Raw genomic sequence first — 19634 nt, 5'->3', positions numbered from 1 at the left:
GCAACAGAGATGGCAGTAATAAGATCTGACTCTGACATAAGTCCCTGGGATGGGCTCAGTCTCCAGCGACCAGCGTCCTACAGGATCACCTGAGTTGTCCTGCCCAAGGTCTCTTGTCCTCCTTGAACCTGGCTGCTTCTTCCCTGGTTAGCAGTCACCCATCTGAGAAGGCCTCTGCAGACTGGCTCTGTGTCTCATGCAGGTGTGCTTCTTGTTTTCCTGCCTGAGCCACGGATTTGTCACGTCCTCTCTTCTTCCGTCCACCTCCTGTCCCTCCCCAGACCAGCCTCCCAACTGGCCTCCCATTCTCCAGACACCCCTGCCCACCACTCCCCACACAGCTGGTGCCCTGGTCTTTGTAACATGCAGACCTGATCAAGTCACTGCCTCCCTTAAATCCCTCCCTCCCTTAAATCCTGCCACCTGTACTAAGTGATTTCCTGCCACCTGTACTAAGTCCCTGAAGTGCTTTAGGCCGTGCAGGTAGGAGTGGGGAGGACGCATGCTGCAAGGGCGTGTCGTGGGGGTGGGGGGAGCTGTACAGAATCTGTGTGAGCACTCTTCCTCTGATCACGTGTCTGCAGAAGTGGCCGTTCACTCCCTCCCGCTCACACCCCGTTCTGCTCACACTCTCTCCTGCCCCGGCAGCCTGGTGTGGAACGGGAGCAGGGTCACGGTGAAGGAGCTGCACCTCCCCACCCACCCGCACTGCAGCAGGCTGCGGCTGGCTGACCTGTTAATCGCCGAGCAAGAGCACAGCAGGTGAGAAAGAAAACCCAGGAGCATCTCAGACCCAAGTCCAGGGCTACGTAGGGCTGTACCTGAGGGTGGAGACCAGCCTCCTCAGCCTCAGCAGTTCCTTCTGGTGGCTTGATTTCACTTTCCAGGGCTGCCAAGAAGGAAAAAGAAGCATTCTTGAATAGCCTGAGTGTTGGGGATGGTGGTAGTGAGGGGCTCAATTCTGTCCGCTAATAGACTCCCTGCATGTCTCTGAGGTCCAGCCTCAGGCCTGGCTGGCTCATCTGCAGCCCTCAAGGCCCACCATCAGGACCGCGTGCGCTGTCTCTCCTTGGAAGACATGCCCATGGGTCTCAGTACCTTAGGTTTCCTGTGGCTCAGGGGTTAGTCTCTCAGGTCCCTCAGGTCTTGCTGGGGCAGGAACCTCATCCTTGGTTGCATACCAGCATTGCTGAGGCCTTGGAATGGTCCCTGCCTCATCAAGTTCACTCAACTCCTATAAAGCCAAACCCTTCCTTTTGGGAAAGTCAGCCTAAAGGGACTCAAGGAGGCTGGAGAGACTCATAGACGTAGTGTGGATTCTGATGTGAGGCTGGGTGGGAGGTGTGACCTTGGGCCTGACCTCTCCCTGGCCTTTGCTTCCTGATCTCTATGAGTGTAACTGTAATGGCACCTTTCCTGTAGCTGGTTATTAGGATCAAGGTGATGTATGTCAAGGCCCTTGCTTAGTAGCTCTTAGTGACATTGTCATTGACGACCCTAAGCCTTCAGGTTCTGATCAGTGAAAAGCCAAGAATTCCATGAACAGAGAACTCGACCCCTACCCCATCCCGCTTTCTTAGCAGAACATTGTGTGTAAATAGAATTTGTTTGAAATGTGTTCAGGGAGCCCAGAAGAAAGGGAAGCACCCATTGTTTCATCCTGTCCTCTTTCCCTCTGCCTCACCTGGGGCTTCTTTGCCTCTGCAGCAAGTTGCGGCACCCCCACTTGCTGCAGCTGATGGCTGTGTGCCTGTCCCCGGACCTGGAGAAGACCCGCCTCGTGTACGAGCGCATCACGGTGGGCACACTGTTCAGTGTCCTCCACGAACGGGTAAATCACTGTTTCCCTGCATTTCCCCCTTGCTGCCTTTCCCGCCACTCCGACTCTCCTTTCCCTTCCTCTCTCCTTTGCCCCCAGCAGCAGAGTTCCCATCTGTGCATGCATAGAAGAGAAATCTCTTAATTCTTTATTCAGAGGGGGGCTATATAATGCACCGTTTAAAGCTAATCAGCACATTGGAACTAGTGTGATTTTGTTATTGTTAGTCTGGCTTTTTTAATCACACATCTGAGAGCTCAGTAGACCCAGAAAACACACAGCCACACTTTTAACTAACAATAACCGAACAGTCTCTGGCCTTATTTCCTGTCATTTTCACTTGTGCCCTATTGCAGGGGCCCTCAGCCTCCCAGATCTAATGCCTGATGATCTAAGATGGCACTGATGTAATAATAATAGAAATAAAGTGCACGATAAATGTAATGTGCTTGAATCATCTGGAAACTTTACCTCCCCCCCCCATCCATGGAAAAATTGTCTTCCACAAAACTGGTCCCTGGTGCCAAAAAGGTTGGGGACTGCTGCCCTTTGGGACTTTTATATGCAAGGCCTTGTCTGTCCCTTCCTGCTTTCCTGATTTGCTGGTGGAGGGTATGGGGCACACAGACTGCTTGGGAGCTTGCTTTGGCCTGAAATGTGACTTCCAAGAGATCCTGAAAGATTGTTTTTTCTTTCTCCATGGCTTTGTTTTGAAGACCCTGGGCTGGAGTGAAAAGAGAGCCTGCGGGAAGGCCCCTTCCCTGAAATGGCTCACCCCTCCTCCTGCCCGGGCACCGCCTCTCAGTGTTATAGCTCCCTTTCCTCTCCTTGGGGGAGGGCATTGACTTTAAATGCCACTTCTGGGGAGAGAAGAGAGAAGTTGTGACTGGGTGTGTTAGTGGGAGGGAACTTCTGTCCTGGAGTGAAGTTTCTGGGTCCTCTGACCACAGTGGGGGCTGGATTGTCCTTTATGATCAGGTTCTCCTGCAGCACAGGCTTGGCTTTGCCAGTGGCGGTGGGGCCCACACTGGAGGTGTGGACCAGGTTCGAGGACGTCTCTCCTCATTTTCTTCGTAACATCAAGCAGCTTGGCTAAGGGAGAGGAACCCAGGTTTGGAGTCGGGGGCCTGAGTCAGTGGGACCTCAGGCCGGTCACTTAACCTCACTGGATTTTAGGTTCCCCACCATGACACCAGGTGGCTGTCATGAAGGTCAATGCAAAAGACTTTGGAAACTGTGAAGCATTCTGTGGCTTCACAACAGCCCAAGTATCTCTCAGTCACCTTGCCATGTAGTGTGTGTGTTGGGAAGGGGTGGCATTCACGGTGCTCTGCCTTCCTCCCTTCCGGGGCGCCGCTGCCCCCCAGGCCTCCGCCTCCCACTGTGGCCTCCACATTGCTGGTCAGACTTTGTTCTTGCTTGCAGCGGGCCCAGTTCCCCATGTTGCACATGGAGGTGATCGTGCACCTGCTGCTCCAGATCTCCGATGCCCTGAGATACCTGCATTCCCGGGGCTTTATCCACCGTTCCCTCAGCTCCTATGCCATCCACATTGTCTCCACGGGGGAAGCGAGGCTGACCAACCTGGAGTACATGATAGAAAGGTAGGTGCACCTTGATCATGACTTCCAAACAGGGTCTCCCCAGGGCGGGTGCTTTGCTGTAGAGAGAGAATCTGATCTGGGTAGGATCCCTCATTGGTGGGCTGAACTGCCTTATCAATGGAGGAAGAGGTTTCCCAATGTCTTCCCCTGTCAGCCAAGGTTAGAGGGACTCTGGGGAGGTTACTTCTGTTCATTATAATAAACACTTAACAAGTGTGAGCACATGTTGGCCAGACTGTAAGTTTTCAACATTTTCTGTGGCTTCACACAGCCCAAGTATCTCTCACTCACCTTGCCATGCAGTGTGTGTGTGTCGGGAAGGGGTGGCATTCACCGTGCTCTGCGTTCCTCCCTTCCGGGGCTCCACTGCCCCCCAGGCCTCCGCCTCCCATTGTGTCCGCATTGCTGGTCAGCGAGAAAGAGCAAGCCTGGAGGGACGCGTGGCAGGGTTTAGGGACTGCCGGAAGTGGGTGTATCATTACTTCCCACTTTTTGGTGCCCAGCGCCCAGTCACCTCTTCCCTGCAGGCAGGCTGGGAAATGCACCACAGCTATGCATCCTGGAAGATGTGAGAAGGCAGTGGGTGCTGGTAAGCCTTGCTGGTGAGCCTTATGATCCTGACGTGAGTGGGCGGGGCTCAGTGCAGGGAGGGAAGTCGTGATGAAAACGTCATCCTTACTCGAGGTTTGGGGGATGGACTTGATTTCCCATTTGGCAGAAGTCAGAGTCCTCTCCTTCCAGTTCTGGGGGGCAGAGGATCTACCATGTGTTTCCTTGCTGTCCTCCACAGCTCTGAGCCCTGGGCCCAGGGCTGCCCTGGTACAGCTGTGAGGCCTGAGCCACGGGCAGACCCCTGGCTGAGACCTGCTTACCTCCGCTGAGCCTGGTCCTCACCCACCACCATCCCTGAGGCTTTATTTCTGAGTCTCTGGCAGGTCTTACATGCACACCTTCTAAGTCACTTCAGTCATGTCCAGCTTTTTGCAACCCTATGGACTGTTGCCTGCCAGACACCTCTGTCTATGGGATTTTCCAGGCAAGAATGCTGGAGGGGGTTGCCATGCCCTCCTCCAGGGGTTCTGGCGCAGGGATCGAACCCTCATCCCTTATGTCTCCTGCATTGGCAGGCGAGTTCTTTACCATTAGTGCCACCTGGGAAGCCCCTGGCGGGTCTTACATCTCATAATTTACTTCTTAGAAAAGCCCTATGAGGACAGGGATTTCTGTTTTATCTGCTGCCATGTCTCAGATACCTAGAGCAGGCCTCCACACAGTGGGAGCTCAGCATGTTCTTTATTTTTTTAATTAAAAAAAATTTTTTTAAACACTGTATTTATTTATTTGGCTGCACTGGGTCTCAGTTGCAGCACACAGGATCTTTAGTCATGACATGCGGGATCTTTAGTTGCAGCATGTGGGATCTAGTTCTCTGAGCAGGGATCAAACCCGGGCCTCCTGCATTAGGAGTGTGGAGTCTTAGCCAGTGGACCACCAGGGAAATTCCTTTTTATTTTTAAAATTCTATTTTATTTATTTACAGACAATTTTATTTATTTATTTATGGCCATTCCATGCTATATGTGGAATCATAGTTCACTGACCGGGGATTGAAGCCAAGCCCCCTGCATTGGCAGCGTGGAGTCTTAACCACTGGACCACCAGGGAAGTTCCTCAACATGTTTTTTAAATGAATGAAGTGGGAAGGCTATCACCTCCCTGGGCCTCGTGTGCCCCTTTTCTCTTTGTCTGGAGAGGAGAGCACGGGTTAGATTGGGCTTCCCCTTGTGGGCCTTTGCAAAGAGTTTGAATTTAATCTTTAAAACACTGGGATACTGTGAAGGATTTTTTTTTTTTTAGCAGAATGATGTTCTGGCTGATTTACAGGTTAAGAAGGTCCTCGCTCTTGCATGGAGACGGGCAGTGATGGGAGGAGAGAGCAGTAGGGAGAAGTTAGCTGTGACTGGAGCCGTTTTCTGTTGGAAACCGGTGGAGGCCAGATAGCTCTCCCCGGTTGAGCTGCTCAGTCTCAGACCTGGTCAATTCTCAATCCCAGTGTTTCCCTCTGCCTACAAGATTAAGGCCCTACACTTTGTAGAGTAGGAAGGCTTCCGCGGTGGGGGCTCCGCCCGCAGCGTCACGCTCATCACTTACCACTCTGCCTGGCCGTCTGAGAACACTTGCAGGCCATGCCATTTCTCAGGGCTGCTTCTCACGCTGGAGTACCTGGTGCTCCCGTTTATCCTTTTAAACTTTTTTCTGACACCATCTTCCACCACACCCCATGAAACCTATACTGAAGCCCTTTCCCCAAATCACCTAGCATGCTTCACTGCCCAGCAGTCAAGTGTCGGCCCCTCCGAATGGTGAGCTCCAAGAGGGCAGGAACCATGCTAGGTTCATCTTTACCACCCAGCTCAGCGCCTGCCACATAGCAGTAAGTGCTCAGGAAGCATTTGAAGTGAATCCTTGAAGTGATTCGGAGCAAGGTTCACCACTTGGGCTATGTGTTCAAGAGCTAAAGGTTTTGGACATTTTTCCTGTTGATAATAGACTTTTCAAGAAGGTTGACAAAACCCAAGCTGTTTGCCAGTGATGCAGCGCCACCTGTTGTTAGCATGGAGGTGTAACAGTTTCTTTGACGCGCTCTCCAATAGAAATGTGCATCCTGGAGTAAAATGGGGATTTGGAGATGGCCAGCCTCAACCCTGGGCTTCCCTGGTGGCTCAGACAGGAAAGAATCTGCCTGCAGTGCAGGAGACCCGGGTTCTGTCCCTGGCTCAGGAAGATCCCCTGGAGAAGGGAATGGCAATCCACTCCAGTATTCTTGCCTGGGAAAGCCCATGGACAGAAGAGCCTGATGGGCTACAGTCTATGGGGTCGCAAAGAGTCAGACATGACTTAGCAACTAAACAACAACAACAACACTCGTATTAATTCCTTACTTGCTTAGTGCTTTATGGCTCACAGAGAGTTTCCACACATGTGATCTCATTTGATGCTCATGACAGCTGTGTGCAGAAGTCAGCGCTGATTTCATCCTGAGGACTTTTGGCCCAGAGGACACTTAGGACACTCTGACTTAGTTCCCAAGGAGCCAGGTTGCCAAGTTGAGTTATTCAAGCAAATCAGTGAAACTTTGAGTACTAAACTGAGAGGGCTCATTTCCAAGAGGGCAGAGCTCAGAAAAGAAGCAATCATGAAGAGTTGGAAGAGTCCCAGAAGGCTTTGAGGGAGGCTGGAAGGGGTTCTTGAAAAAGTCTTAGGTTCATTTATTCAAAAGTAAGCATTGAGGCCTTGGTGTAAGTTTAGAGTTCTGATGATATAAGAGATAAGAAGCCTGCCTCATGGAGCAGATAATCAGTTCAGTTCAGTCTCTCAGTCGTGTCCAACTCTTTGCAACCCCATGATTTGCAGCACGCCAGGCCTCCCTGTCCATCACAAACTCCCGGAGTTTACTCAGACTCATGCCCATCGAGTCGGTGATGCCATCCAGCCATCTCATCCTCTGTCGTCCCCTTCTCCTCCTTCCCCCAGTCCCTCCCAGCATCAGGGTCTTTTCCAACGAGTCAGCTCTTCGCCTGAGGTGGCCAAAGTACTGGAATTTCAGCTTCAGCATCAGTCCTTCAAATGAACACTCAGGACTGATCTCCTTCAGGATGGACTGGTTGGATCTCCTTGCAGTCCAAGGGACTCTCAAGAGTCTTCTCCAACATCGCAGTTCAAAAGCATCAATTTTTCAGCACTCAGCTTTCTCCACAGTCCAACTCTCACATCCATAGATGACCACTGGAAAAACCATAGCCTTGACCAGATGGACCTTTGTTGGCAAAGTAATGTCTCTGCTTTTTAATATGCTATCTAGGTTGGTCATAACTTTCCTTCCAAAGAGTAAGTGTCTTTTAATTTCATGGCTGCAGTCACCATCTGCAGTGATTTTGGAGCCCAAAAAAATGAAGTCTGCCACTGTTTCCACTGTCTCCCCATCTATTTCCCATGAGGTGATGGGACCAGATGCCATGATCTTAGTTTTCTGAATGTTGAGCTTTAAGCCAATGTTTTCACTCTCCTTTTTCACGTTCATCAAGAGGCTTTTTAGTTCCTCTTCACTCTCTGCCATAAGGGTGGTGTCATCTGCACATCTGATGTTATTGATATTTCTCCCGGCAGTGTTGATTCCAGCTTGTGCTTCTTCCAGCCCAGCGTTTCCCGTGATGTACTCTGCATATAAGTTAAATAAGCAGGGTGACAATATACAGCCTTGACGTACTCCTTTTCCTATTTGGAACCAGTCTGTTGTTGCATGTTCAGTTCTAACTGTTGCTTCCTGACCTGCACACAGGTTTCTCAAGAGGCAGGTCAGGTGGTCTGGTATTCCCATCTCCTTCAGAATTTTCCACAGTTTATTGTGATCCACACAGTCGAAGGCTTTGGTGTAGTCAATAAAGCAGAAATAGATGTTTTCCTGGAACTCTCTTGCTTTTTCGATGATCCAGCGGATATTGGCAATTTGATCTCTGGTTCCTCTGCCTTTTCTAAAACCAGCTTGAACATCTGGAAGTTCTCGGTTCACGTATTGCTGAAGCCTGGCTTGCAGAATTTTGAGCATTACCTTACTAGCGTGTGAGATGAGTGCAATTGTGCGGTAGTTTGAGCATTCTTTGGGATTGCCTTTCTTAGGGATAGCAGATAATAAATAATAAACCAATGAACAAGAAATTCAGATAATAAATGCTCTGATGCCAATAAAGGTGTTCTGGTAAGTCCTCTCCGAGGAGGTGATTTTCAAGCTAATGTTTTAATTATAAGAAGCACGCAGTCATGCTAGAATCTGTGGGCAGAGCATGCTCTCAGAAAAAACCACCAGTGCAAAAACCTGAAGTGGTGGTGTGTTTGGCACGTTGGAGAAGCTGCAAGAGGGCCCCTGTGACTTGCGGGGAGTGAGTGAGCAGGAGGGAGTGGCCAGCTGAGGTGTGAGGTGGGGCAGGGCCTGCTCAGGTAGCAACAGTAAGGAATCGCCGGTGTTGAAACGGCAGGCAATGTGGGTTGGCTCAGGATCTAGCTGGGTTTCTAGAAGCTCAAGGAGGTTATCAGCAAGTGTTTGACTCATGTGCTGCGTGGTGATCACAGGGATCCTTTAAGGCATCAGCCCTGCCTTGCATTTCCTTCCGTAGCCAGGCTGGGGGTGCACACAGGGACCTCAGTCGAGTGCCGCTCCCCACCCAGCTGTACGGCTGGGCTGCCCCGGAGGTCATCTTACAGAAGGCGGCCACCGTGAAGTCGGACATCTACAGCTTTTCCGTGATCATACAGGAGATTTTAACAGGTGGGTCAGAGAGTACACTGACAGTGACCGAAGCCCCTCTTCTTAGCTTGGATTCCCCCCCCAACCCCCCCACCGCCGAAGAGTCACTTAGTGTTAGGAGAATGCAGGACACAGGGAAAAAAGACTTAAGGAAACCTCTTTGTGTTTATGCAAGATATGATCTCTCAGAAATCATTCTCTTTTAACCTGTTAAGATTCAGCAAAGCCCACCTATTGGCTTGTCAGTGGTAGTGCATTTAATCCAAGGAGAGTTTGTAAACTGAATATTGCAGTCAGTGCTTAGGGGTCTCTGCGAGGTGCCCCTTAAGAACCTGTTTTCTTTTCCTTTTTTAATTTTTATTGACGTATGGTTGATGTACAGTGTTGTGCCAATCTCTGCTGTAGGGCAGAGCGACTCAGTTACACACATGTGTGCAATTCTTTTTTAATGTTCTTCCCCATTATGGTTGATCACAGGATGTTGAGTGATGTAGTTTCTTGTGCTATACAGTAGGACCTTGTTGTTTATCCATTCCATTCTAAATGTAATAGTGTGCATTTACCAACCCCAAACTTCCAGTGCATCCCTCTCTTTCCCCTCTCCCCACTGGCAACCACAAGTTGTTCTCAATGTTAAGAACTTACAGATGAGGGGAAAGGACTGGCCTCTGAGAAGTAAATGGAAATCAGACACACCCAGGACCTATTGTATGTATAAGCAGTGTCACTTAAAAGAAACAGAAGCCCTTCCAAATGTACAGGACTCTGAGGTGAAGGTATACAGACCACATTCACTGATGGGGTGACACTCAGCCCCATTTAGTAGTGTTTCCAGCCTCAGAGGCAAAGCCTCACCTTCTGTGACACGAATGCATTGGGCAGGCCAACCTGACACCAGGAAACATTCCCTTGTGGTCCCCAGGTTTGCCGGCCAGAAGTCTATACCTACAGGGGTCTGACATTGCTCTTTCCTGTCTCTGTGACAGGGATTTCCCTGTTATTTGGGTCAGATGGTTTCTCCTTTGTTATTGAGCTTCCAGTAGTTTTTCTACAGAGAGAAATTAATTTTAAAGAGATTGAGCAACTTGACAGAAGTTACCCAGTTTCATCTGATTTCTTAATGTTTCTTCTTCTGGCTTTTTCCTTAACAGACAACATACCCTGGGATGGCTTAGACGGCTCAGTCGTTAAAGAAACCATAGTCTTGGGAAATTATTTAGAAGCTGATGTCAGGCTTCCGAAACCTTACTATGATATTGTTAAGTCAGGCATCCAGGTCAAGCAGAAAGATAGAACTATGAACCTTCAAGATATCCAGTATATTATGAAGAATGACTTAAAGGTAAGCTCTAAAGTTGTTAGGGGTCTATTTTTGCTTACCTATCTCAGGGTAGATTAGGGAGTTAAGAGACCAAGAAGAAGCTAGAGATCAAGTTGTAGGAAGTTTTGGAAATCCTCATTTCATGACACTCTTTCTGTGTTCCCAAGAAAAGCCTAACTGCCTGACTTGGTGAGGGCAGCAGGAAATTGCCGAGGGACGCTGAAGAGGGTCAGTGTAAAAGGGGCACCTGTAGGCACTAGTGTAATTCAGTGGATAGCAGCTTTAGTTACTTTAAAACAAATAATTTTATTTCTTTATTTTTGGCCTTGCCGGGTCTTCGTTGCTGCACAGGCTCTTTCTCTAGTTGTGGCGAGTGGGGCTACTCTGTGGTTGTGATGCGCCGGCTCTCACGGTGATGGCCTCTCTTGTTGCAGAGATGGGATCTCTGTGTGTGGGCTTCAGTAGTTGCAGCTCCCAGGCTCTAGAGCGCAGGCTCAGAAGGTGCGGTGCAGGGGCTTCGTTGCTCCACGGCACATGGGATCTTTCCAGATCAGAGACTGAATCCGTGTCTCCTACATTGGTAGGTGGATTCTTTACCACTGAGCCACCAGTGAAGCCTCTGTTATCACTTTTCAAAGAATTGGTAATTACAGTGAGTTCATTTATGAGAACTACAGTGAGTCTACCCAACAGGAGTAATAGGGAGTTTATCTGACACCTAGATATGTTTCTAAAACACCAGTGACATTCAGATGATTGCAAATATGTCCTTGACAGTATTTCCCTTGTTACAGGATTTTATTGGAGCCCAGAGAACTCAGCCAACTGAGAGTCCCAGGGTGCAGAGATACGAATTTCATCCTGATGTCAATGTCTGTCTAGGACTAACTTCAGAACATCCAAAAGAGACCCCTAACTTGGAAATAAAAGAGCTGAAGGAAACAGGTATGGCCTTAACTCAAGGTTTTGACATAACTGGGTTTTGAGAACTGCAACTAATCAACTCCTCCAAATTATACCTGTAACTTATACTGGGAAAGATGACTGCCTTAGGAAAAAAAAATCAAGATCCTTAAAATTAAGTTAAACTTTATGGGCTCCATATACACCTTGTCCAGAAGTGGGCAGTAACAATCTATTTCTTTCTAGTATGACTTAGGAATGTATTCAATCATTTCATAAGTAAACATGGTGATTTTTAAAATTATTATCTGTTTATTGTTGCCCTAAAGGTCCGGGAGCGAGCAACAAGAATAAAAGCAGAACACAAAATCTGGTGCAATGGATCAGGGGACCTGCAGCCTCTACTGGACTGAGGTGCAGGAGTCCACTCTGAGTCCAGCTGTTATTCCTGATTGCAGACTACAAAACTTTCTCTGATCCGTCTTTCCCAAGACGCTACATTGACATAGTCCAGATCTCCTTGTTTTGACCCCAGGCCATTCGTTCCCTTGTAGGATAGTCTCGGGAACAGTTAGCAAGTGTGTAGGCAGTGTTCATACCTAACGCTGACCCGCTGTTCCAAGGTCCATGCTTTTATGACCCCAGTCATACTCCCTTCTGGGTCTGGCCTTGGGGTCTGTAAGAAGGCTGTTATTCTCAGAAAAGCATGAAAAATGTTTTTCATCATTGTTGATACATCATCAACACAGTTTCTTGATATATGCTATTTTCCCAGGTGCTATTTCTATGAAATTTCTCAAGGCTTTGAGTGTACATTATTAGAAATTCCCACTACATCTCCCCTTTTTGTTTTTGCAGTAGATACACTGTCCGAGTAACTTCTTTCTTCATCATTTCTTGATGATTTCTCTCATGTATCTAAGGACTAGACACAAAACAGTTAGAAATATGCATCTTGATATTATAGTACCAAGCGATCCTCCTCCTAAAGTTTTAATCCACATCATGGGGTTAAGTTTATGTAAGCTTTCCTCAATTTCTTTAAAGAAATCAGTTTCTGGGAGTTATTGTAAGTGAACATTCTGCATATTAATTAATATTAATTAATTAATCTGTAATTGGGAAATATTTAAGGATAGATTATTATGAATGTGTTCTCGCAAATGTTTAATTGATCCCAAGTATATGCACTTTGATCATATTTATGAGGTGTGACACAAAATGAAGAGATACTCCAATCACACTTAAGATGAATTTGTAATTTCGAATCTTGTATCTCGTCCCCTAGAAGGAAAACTGCATTTTCTAAACGAGTCAATCGTTCACTACTTTCTTGGTCTGTATGGGTCTGACTTCCCCAGGCAGAACTTGCATTTTGGTGCCACTACTGTACAAATGTAGTCGTTTGTATAGTTTGATGCAGTGAAACCCTGGCTACTGCTGCAGTCGTGGCTGTCCCACGACAGCAGTAATTCCCACAATAGCTGTTATAAGGAGTCCAATAAACCTTTTGGAACGTTGCAGTACTTTATTTATAACCTTTAAAAGAGCATGTATTTCAGGGGAGCCTTCCCATGGTCTGGTTTGATTTCCTGGAAGCTATATTTCCAGTCTCCATCATAATATAACAAATGAGTGATTAGAATTATAAAGTGAAGAATTCAAGCAAGTATATAATTTGTAATCCTGGCAAGAAAGTTCTTGTACACTTTCATTGATAGAAATTGTTCCTTTCAAGAGTACATAATGATCTCTCACACAAGCCTGAATATAAAATGCCCAGTTTGTACTGGTGTTAAATGTCAGTGAATAATTAATTTTATCAGAATAATGTCCATCCCAAATTTGTAATTTTCTAAGACTTAGAGAGCCAATTTCCAAATCTCTCCTTGCCCTCTCCCTTGATCCAGTTGTGAAAAGGAAGGTAACATGCCACTACCATGTCATATAATTGGCTGATCTGAATGAGTGATAGTATTAGTATGGTCAAAGACTTTATACACCTGCCAACGCAGCCTTTTGTGAGGATTGCAGGACTGATTTTGATGAGAGCAATTAGAGACTGCATACCCCTTCGGGGACTAGTCCCATACAATTACATAGGAACCATTAATCAAAATTACTTCCCCTGTCATGCGGCAATTATCCCACTGAATGCGATGTTGTATTTCAGTCCACAGCTTGCGATGTTCACATAAAGGTCTATCTGATTTGGTGTCATTATTGGATTCTGAGTCATTACAAGCAAAACTCAGACCAGAGAGAAGATATAGTTGAACCTTAGTATAGTTATGATTTAAAGAATTAGTGAACTGCCAGGCTTGCATAGATAATTTAAGACATCCTGTACCTGGTCCTACACAAATTGGTCAGGATTCATACCCATGAGTAACACTGAAGGGAGTCTCTTTCTCTTTTTAAACAAAAGGAAGGCATGTATCTTCAGGTCCTGGTATCCAGGAAGAATCATTAACATAAATGGGAATCATAGAATCCCCCCAATCAATGGGTTTTAGTAATGGGGGAATTTGTATATATGCCCAATAAGTATAATTCTTTGCTTTTGCCGAAACCAAGCATATACTCACAGCAATAGTTATCGGGGCAAACATAACCATGATGAGGTTGTCTGGAGTCATTGGCGGTTTCTGCTCAGTTTGACTCTACCAGCTGAAATCCACACAGGTTCTAGACCTTCTCCTGGGGAGATACAAGCAAACCCTCTTTCCCACGTAATTAACTTTCTTGGTGACCAAGCATTTGTTAGTGGATCTTGCCACCAAATCACAGGCTTAGTTGGATTTGTGGATGTAGCCTAAAAATGTCACTCAGCTGTAATTTCTGTAGTTTGTGTCAAAATATTTAAAAACTGAGATTAAATAAAGCTTTAATCAATATTGTTTATTGTCCTATGGCATTTCCCCCTTTTTGTTTTTGTATTGCATGTTTAAGCAATTGATTAGCCCTTTCCATTATGGCCTGTCTTTGTGGGTTATCGGGAATGTCAGTAGAATGTTTTATAGATCAAATTTTAAGAAATTGTTGGAGTGTTCTACTGGTATAAGCAGGGCCGTTATCAGTTTTTATAGTTTTTGGTAGTTTTATAGCAGCAAAAAATGCATATTAATGTCTTTGTATATGTTTTGTAGTCTCACTGGAGTGAGCAGTGGCCCATATAAATTGAGAGAATATATCAATGGTCATATGTACATAAGAGAGTTTACCAAAGGAAGATATGAGTTACATACATTATAACTATGGATTTTATATGGAACTGTATACCATCATTATATCAGTGGCTCAGTCACACATTTGATAATGTAAGGGACAACATTTCTTGAAATAAGCACTATAGAAAACAGTATAGTTAGCAGTAATAGTAAAATCATAAGAAAGAATTTAAGTCAAGAACTTTTATTAGGTATAGCCCAGTGACGTCTTTAAGTCATCTGACTTAGTTTGTTAAATGACTATAGCTTGTTGTTAATTTCCTGGTTGTAGATCCTGGAGCATCTGATCTTTATTTAAAGACTAATTACCGAGATAAGTTTTCGAAACAAATTTAGAGGGTCATTTTTAATGAAGTAACTTTTTAATTTAACTTAACGAATGTCTTTTTAAATTTAACTTAATGAAGCCTCTTAGCAATGTAACATAACCATAAGGAATTATCTAAGAAGTGAGTCTTAGTAAATACAAATCTTAATTAACGAAACTAGAACTTAAGATTCAGTGAAACATTAGATGTCATAGGCCTGACATTAGTTAGGTGGACATTTCTTTTAGAGCTCCCCAGTATACTCTTGAGATTTTTGTATATGTCTGGAGACAGTCTTTTTTTTCTTTTTTTTTTTTTTACCTTGATGAGGCTGCTCAGAACCCAAATGTTTTTAATTTCTGGAGGGATGTGAGAGAGAAAAGAAAAATCTTTTAATTTTATCCACAGGTGTAAATCACTAAATTGTTTTAAACCATCAGTGACTTTTTACATCTGAAAACAGATTAGAAGCCAGTAATAAAACAGACAAAAAAGTCGTGAAAACTGTCGTCATGTTTAGCAGTCTGTTCAATCTCATGTAACCAATCCCTTTGTTTTGTGGTCCTTGTCTGATGACTAAGGATGTCAATAAAAACAATAGTCTCCAAGAAGTTTCAGAGAAGGCAATGGCACCCACTCCAGTGTTCTTGCCTGGAAAATCCCGTGGACGGAGGAGCCTGGTGGGCTGCTGTCTACGGGGTCGCACAGAGTCAGACACGACTGAAGCGACATAGCAGCAGCAGCAGCAGCCAAGAAGTTTGTGAAGTTTTTTGTTAATGTCTGTACTACCTGTCCAGCAAAATGGGTGTCCCAATTTTCTGGAGATCTCAGAAAATGTATTTTAAGCATTTTTTTTTTTTTGGTGAGATATTAACCCCACAGCCAGGAAAGGCTTTATCTTATCAAATAAAAGTGAGGTTTGTCAGGGAGCCGGGAAAAGCCAAGTGGCTGTCTTGGACTTCCCATAGCCCTGACTGGTTTATAGCCATTATTTATCCATTTTAAATTTCCTTATAAGGGGTTAATTTTGTGGAAGCAGTATGAGCTTTGTCTATGTGTGTCATAGTTTCCATAGATCATTGTGAAATAACACTCATTCATTTTATCAAAGTAACAAAAGATTTTAAAAGCAAAGTATGAATCACTTAAAGACAAAGACATTTATATAGTCTGTTATCAAAAAAGCCATATTCCAAGAAGACTTTGATTTTTAACAGGAAGAGACAGTCAAATTCCAGATTGGTACCAGCTTATATTCATTGGACTTCCCTGGTGGCTCAGAGGTTAAAGCGTCTGCCTGCAATGCGGGAGACCTGGGTTTGATCCCTAGGTCAGGGAAGATCCCCTGGAGAAGGAAGTGGCAACCCACTCCAGTGTTCTTGCCTGGAGAATCCCATGGACAGAGGAGTCTGGTAGGCTACAGTCCAAGGGGTCACCAAGAGTCGGACACGACTGAACGACTTCACTTTCACTATATTCATTGTGAAACAATAGTTATTCACTAGTCAAAGTAACAGTAAAAGATTTCAAAGGCAGTTTAATGTCTTAAGAAACCTGTATCATGCATAAAACTCTCTTCCACTTGCCACAAACCTTTTTTACACTTCTATATTCATCACTGTATTTACCCATTCAGAGAACAGACACTTGTAAGTTCAGATGTACTTCCTTTTTCCTTAATAGAAAGTAATTCCATTCCTTATACAATTTCACTAAAAACACACATCTTACTTTTCTTTAGCAACCATGAGCTGTCTTGTATATTAGCATTTTGTAGATTGGTGAACATAAATACCAGTTTTAATTTTTTAAAAACATTTGCTTTTTTTTTTATAGAGAACATCTCAGGATGGCACCAAACATATTTATTAATAGTCCAAAATCTCTTTAGTTTTTCTGTAAGAGGAAATTAGTGTTCAGTAATTAATGTTTTAAAAATCTTATTTTATTTGGAAGTGACCTAGCTATTTAATAAACTTTTACCATTTAGTAATTTATCATTTAGTTTAGAAATTTAAGTTAACCCAATCCTCAGAGATTATTTTAGATGTTTCTAAACTATAATTGTTTTTAATAGAGTTTATCTAGAAGTTTTCATCTCATTTATATATATTTATATATATAAAGAGTTACTTTTTTTGTTGGCAAATTTAGTTTACCTTAAGCCTAAAAGTATTATACAATGTTGATGACTTAAGACATGTCTTAATTAGATTAGCAAACAAACATTAATGTTAGATATTTAATATTGAATATTTTTCAGTTCAAATGAACCTGACTTTAAATAGAACTCATTTATAAATTAACCACATAGTATCCAAAAACAAAGACACACACTGAGACACAGTAGAATTTAGACAGACAGACAGAGATCTCACAGTTTTCTGCTTGAAATTTAAAATATCTTTTTGCTCCTTCTTTTTTTTTTTTCCCTTGGTTTGAGTTCTACCAATTTGTTTATGGCTGGAGTCCCAGACTGAGTGGGCTGTGTATCCCAAGGATATGATAAGAGTTAGCTCCAGGTTTTTTTCCCAGGCCTGTTTTTGTTTCCCAGGCAGAATTGGAGCTCCAAAAAAGTATTTTAACAAGTCAACTCTTTCCTAATTGCATGAGCAAGAAGAACCGGTTTTGTGGTTTCAAAAAAGATTTTATTTTAACCAGTTTTCTCCAGAATCTAAAGAATATCATGGCCATTCTGTGTCAAAAACGTCATCTCTCTTTTTTGTAGTCGTAGTGTATCATCCATATAATGAATGATACATGCATGAGAGGATTGCTGTTGCACTGGGTGTAAAGCCTTGGCTGCAAAATTTTGACAAATAGTGGGACTGTTAAGCACACCTTGAGGTAATACAGTCCATTGAAATCTTTTATGTGGCTCCTTTAAATTAATGGAAGGAACTGAAAAGGCAAATCTAGGCTGATCATCAGTGTGTAAAGGAATAGTAGAAAAACAATCTTTGAGATCAATAACAAACAATTGCCAATTTCTTGGAATCATACTAGGATTAGGTAGACCAGGTTGTAAAGCACCCATTGGAACAATAACAGCATTAACAGTTCTCAAATCAGTAAGCATTTTCCACTTACCAGACTTCTTTTGTATAATGAACACTGGAAAATCCCAAGGGGTAAAGGACTCAATGATATGTCCCTTGCTAAGTTGTTCATTAATTAATGTAAAGCCTCCAACTTTTCTTGTTTTAGAGGCCACTGCTCTTATCCACACAGGTTGATCAGTTTTCCAATTAAGAGATATAAGTGTGGGTGGAGGAAGATTAACATGAGTAGTGGCCACTAGTGAAAAAGCAGTCGGGGGGGGGGGTGGTGCTTGAAATCTTGAGCCGTCAAAGGATAAATTCTTCCTTGTTGATTTTTGCCCAGTCCCAATCTTGGTATATAACCTTGATTGAATATAACTTGGCGACTGGTCTTGCTATATTGATTTGGAGGTTTTTCAAAAGAGTCATCGTCACTTTCATCAAAAGAATCAGAAGTCTGCAAAGATTCCAGTACTGACTTATTTAGTGTCCATGTATTCCAAACAGATACAAGGAGAGAAGTTCCTTTTGTATGTTCTTTCTTCAACTCGGCTCCAACCTTTTCCCAAACTTTTAAATCTAAGGTCCCTATTGACAGGAACCAGCAGCAATATTTATCCACTGCTTGCAACAATTCTAATAATCGCCCTTCACTAATAGAAGCTCCTCCCACTTTCAAGAGCTGTCTTAATAAACAAATATATGGGCAATAGTGTTCTGCACTCTCAACATTGCCCATTTTAACCCTGATTAAATGCCTGAGGACTTACCAGCGGTAATTTTCAGAGGTCTCTCAACCGTCCCAGGTTCTGCATCGCTGTGTTTTCATTTTTGCTCCAGCCCCACGTTGTGCGCCAGTTGTTGCTGTAAAGGTCTGGGAGCGAGCAACGAGAATGAGAACCGGACACGAAATCTGGTGCAATGGGTCAGGGGACCTGCAGCCTCTGTTGGACCGAGGTGCAGAGTCCACTCTGAGTCCAGCTGTTACTCCTGATTGCAGACTGCAAAACTTTCTCTGATCTGTCTTTCCCGAGACACATTGACATAGTCCATTGTTTTGACCCCAGGCCATTCCCTTGTGGGATAGTCTCGGGAACAGTCAGCAAGTGTGTAGGCAGTGTTCATACCTAACGCTGACCCGCTGTTCCAAGGTCCGTGCTTTTATGACCCCAGTCATACTCCCTTCTGGGTCTGGCCTTGGGGTCTGTAAGAAGGCTGTTATTCTCAGAAAAGCATGAAAAATGTTTTTCATCATTGTTGATACATCATCAACACAGTTTCTTGATATATGCTATTTTCCCAGGTGCTATTTCTTTGAGATTTCTCAAGGCTGTGAGTATACATTATCAGAAATTCTCACTACAGTTCATTATAGAAAACTTGAAATAATATGAAGAAGAAGATTACTTAAGAAGATTTTAATTTCTTAGAAATAATTTGTTAACATTTTGGTATTTCCTTCTAACCTTTTTCTTAAAGCCTTACTACTTTTTAGTGTACTTGGAAACCTTTGAACTCAGAGCTGCAAAGAACCTTGCAGTCATCTGGTTGATGCCCTCATATTCCAGATGAGAAAACTAAGGTTCAGAGAGGTGTGGTTTGCTCGTGATTCCAGTCTGATTACACAGTTGGAATTCAGGCATTCGGATTCTAGCCAAGCAACTATTCTCTTGACTCTTTGCGCAGGCCTGGAGGCCTCCAGAATGGCTCTCCAAGATCTCTTTATTTTGACTCCTCCGTCCCATTTTCTACAAGCCGTACACCAGCAACCAGGGGTGGTGGGTGGTCAGTCCTGGCGCTATTTTTTAAGGTTTTATTTCTTTCACAGTGCAGAGGCTTCTTTGGAAGTGTCTCGGCTCTTTTTATCAGATGCTCACAAAGAGCATGACTTGAACTGACATGATTATTCAAACACTTTTTGTGTAAAGAAAGTATGAATTTAGTCCTAAGATTCAGGGGCCTGTAATTCACTTGTCCTGATAGTTAGGCATGTTTTGAACATACTATAACTTTAGCATAAGCATTTTTTCCTGGGTTTGATCCTTCCCAAATTTTCTTGTTTTTAAAATCATTTTATTTACCTATTATTTTTGGCTGCGCTGGGTC

The 19634-nt window shown here is 44.1% G+C and overlaps 1 protein-coding gene and 1 long non-coding RNA gene across 9 annotated transcripts in view; one reads left to right on the top strand and one right to left on the bottom strand.

Moving 5' to 3' along the window:
- The window catches only part of TEX14 (testis expressed 14, intercellular bridge forming factor), a 146030-nt gene that overhangs the window by 90642 nt on the left and 35754 nt on the right, over positions 1 to 19634 (top strand). For all 8 annotated transcript variants that reach the window (XM_070478543.1, XM_070478545.1, XM_070478544.1 and 5 more), the window contains exons 8-13: positions 649 to 762; positions 1708 to 1831; positions 3245 to 3423; positions 8595 to 8746; positions 9877 to 10067; positions 10841 to 10991. In XM_070478543.1, coding sequence (XP_070334644.1) covers positions 649 to 762; positions 1708 to 1831; positions 3245 to 3423; positions 8595 to 8746; positions 9877 to 10067; positions 10841 to 10991 — 911 coding nt within the window. The remainder of the gene's footprint in view (positions 1 to 648; positions 763 to 1707; positions 1832 to 3244; positions 3424 to 8594; positions 8747 to 9876; positions 10068 to 10840; positions 10992 to 19634) is intronic.
- Positions 11239 to 18646, bottom strand: LOC139038995 (uncharacterized). The gene is made up of 3 exons (XR_011492095.1): positions 18299 to 18646; positions 13538 to 13649; positions 11239 to 11874 (listed from the first exon to the last, which is right to left on the bottom strand). It is a non-coding gene; the product is annotated as an uncharacterized lncRNA (long non-coding RNA).

The sequence above is a fragment of the Odocoileus virginianus genome, chromosome 17 (genome assembly GCF_023699985.2).
Source record: "Odocoileus virginianus isolate 20LAN1187 ecotype Illinois chromosome 17, Ovbor_1.2, whole genome shotgun sequence".
Lineage (NCBI taxonomy): Eukaryota > Metazoa > Chordata > Mammalia > Artiodactyla > Cervidae > Odocoileus > Odocoileus virginianus.
Note: the sequence above shows the minus strand (reverse complement) of the source record. Positions and strands in the feature narration are given on the sequence as shown.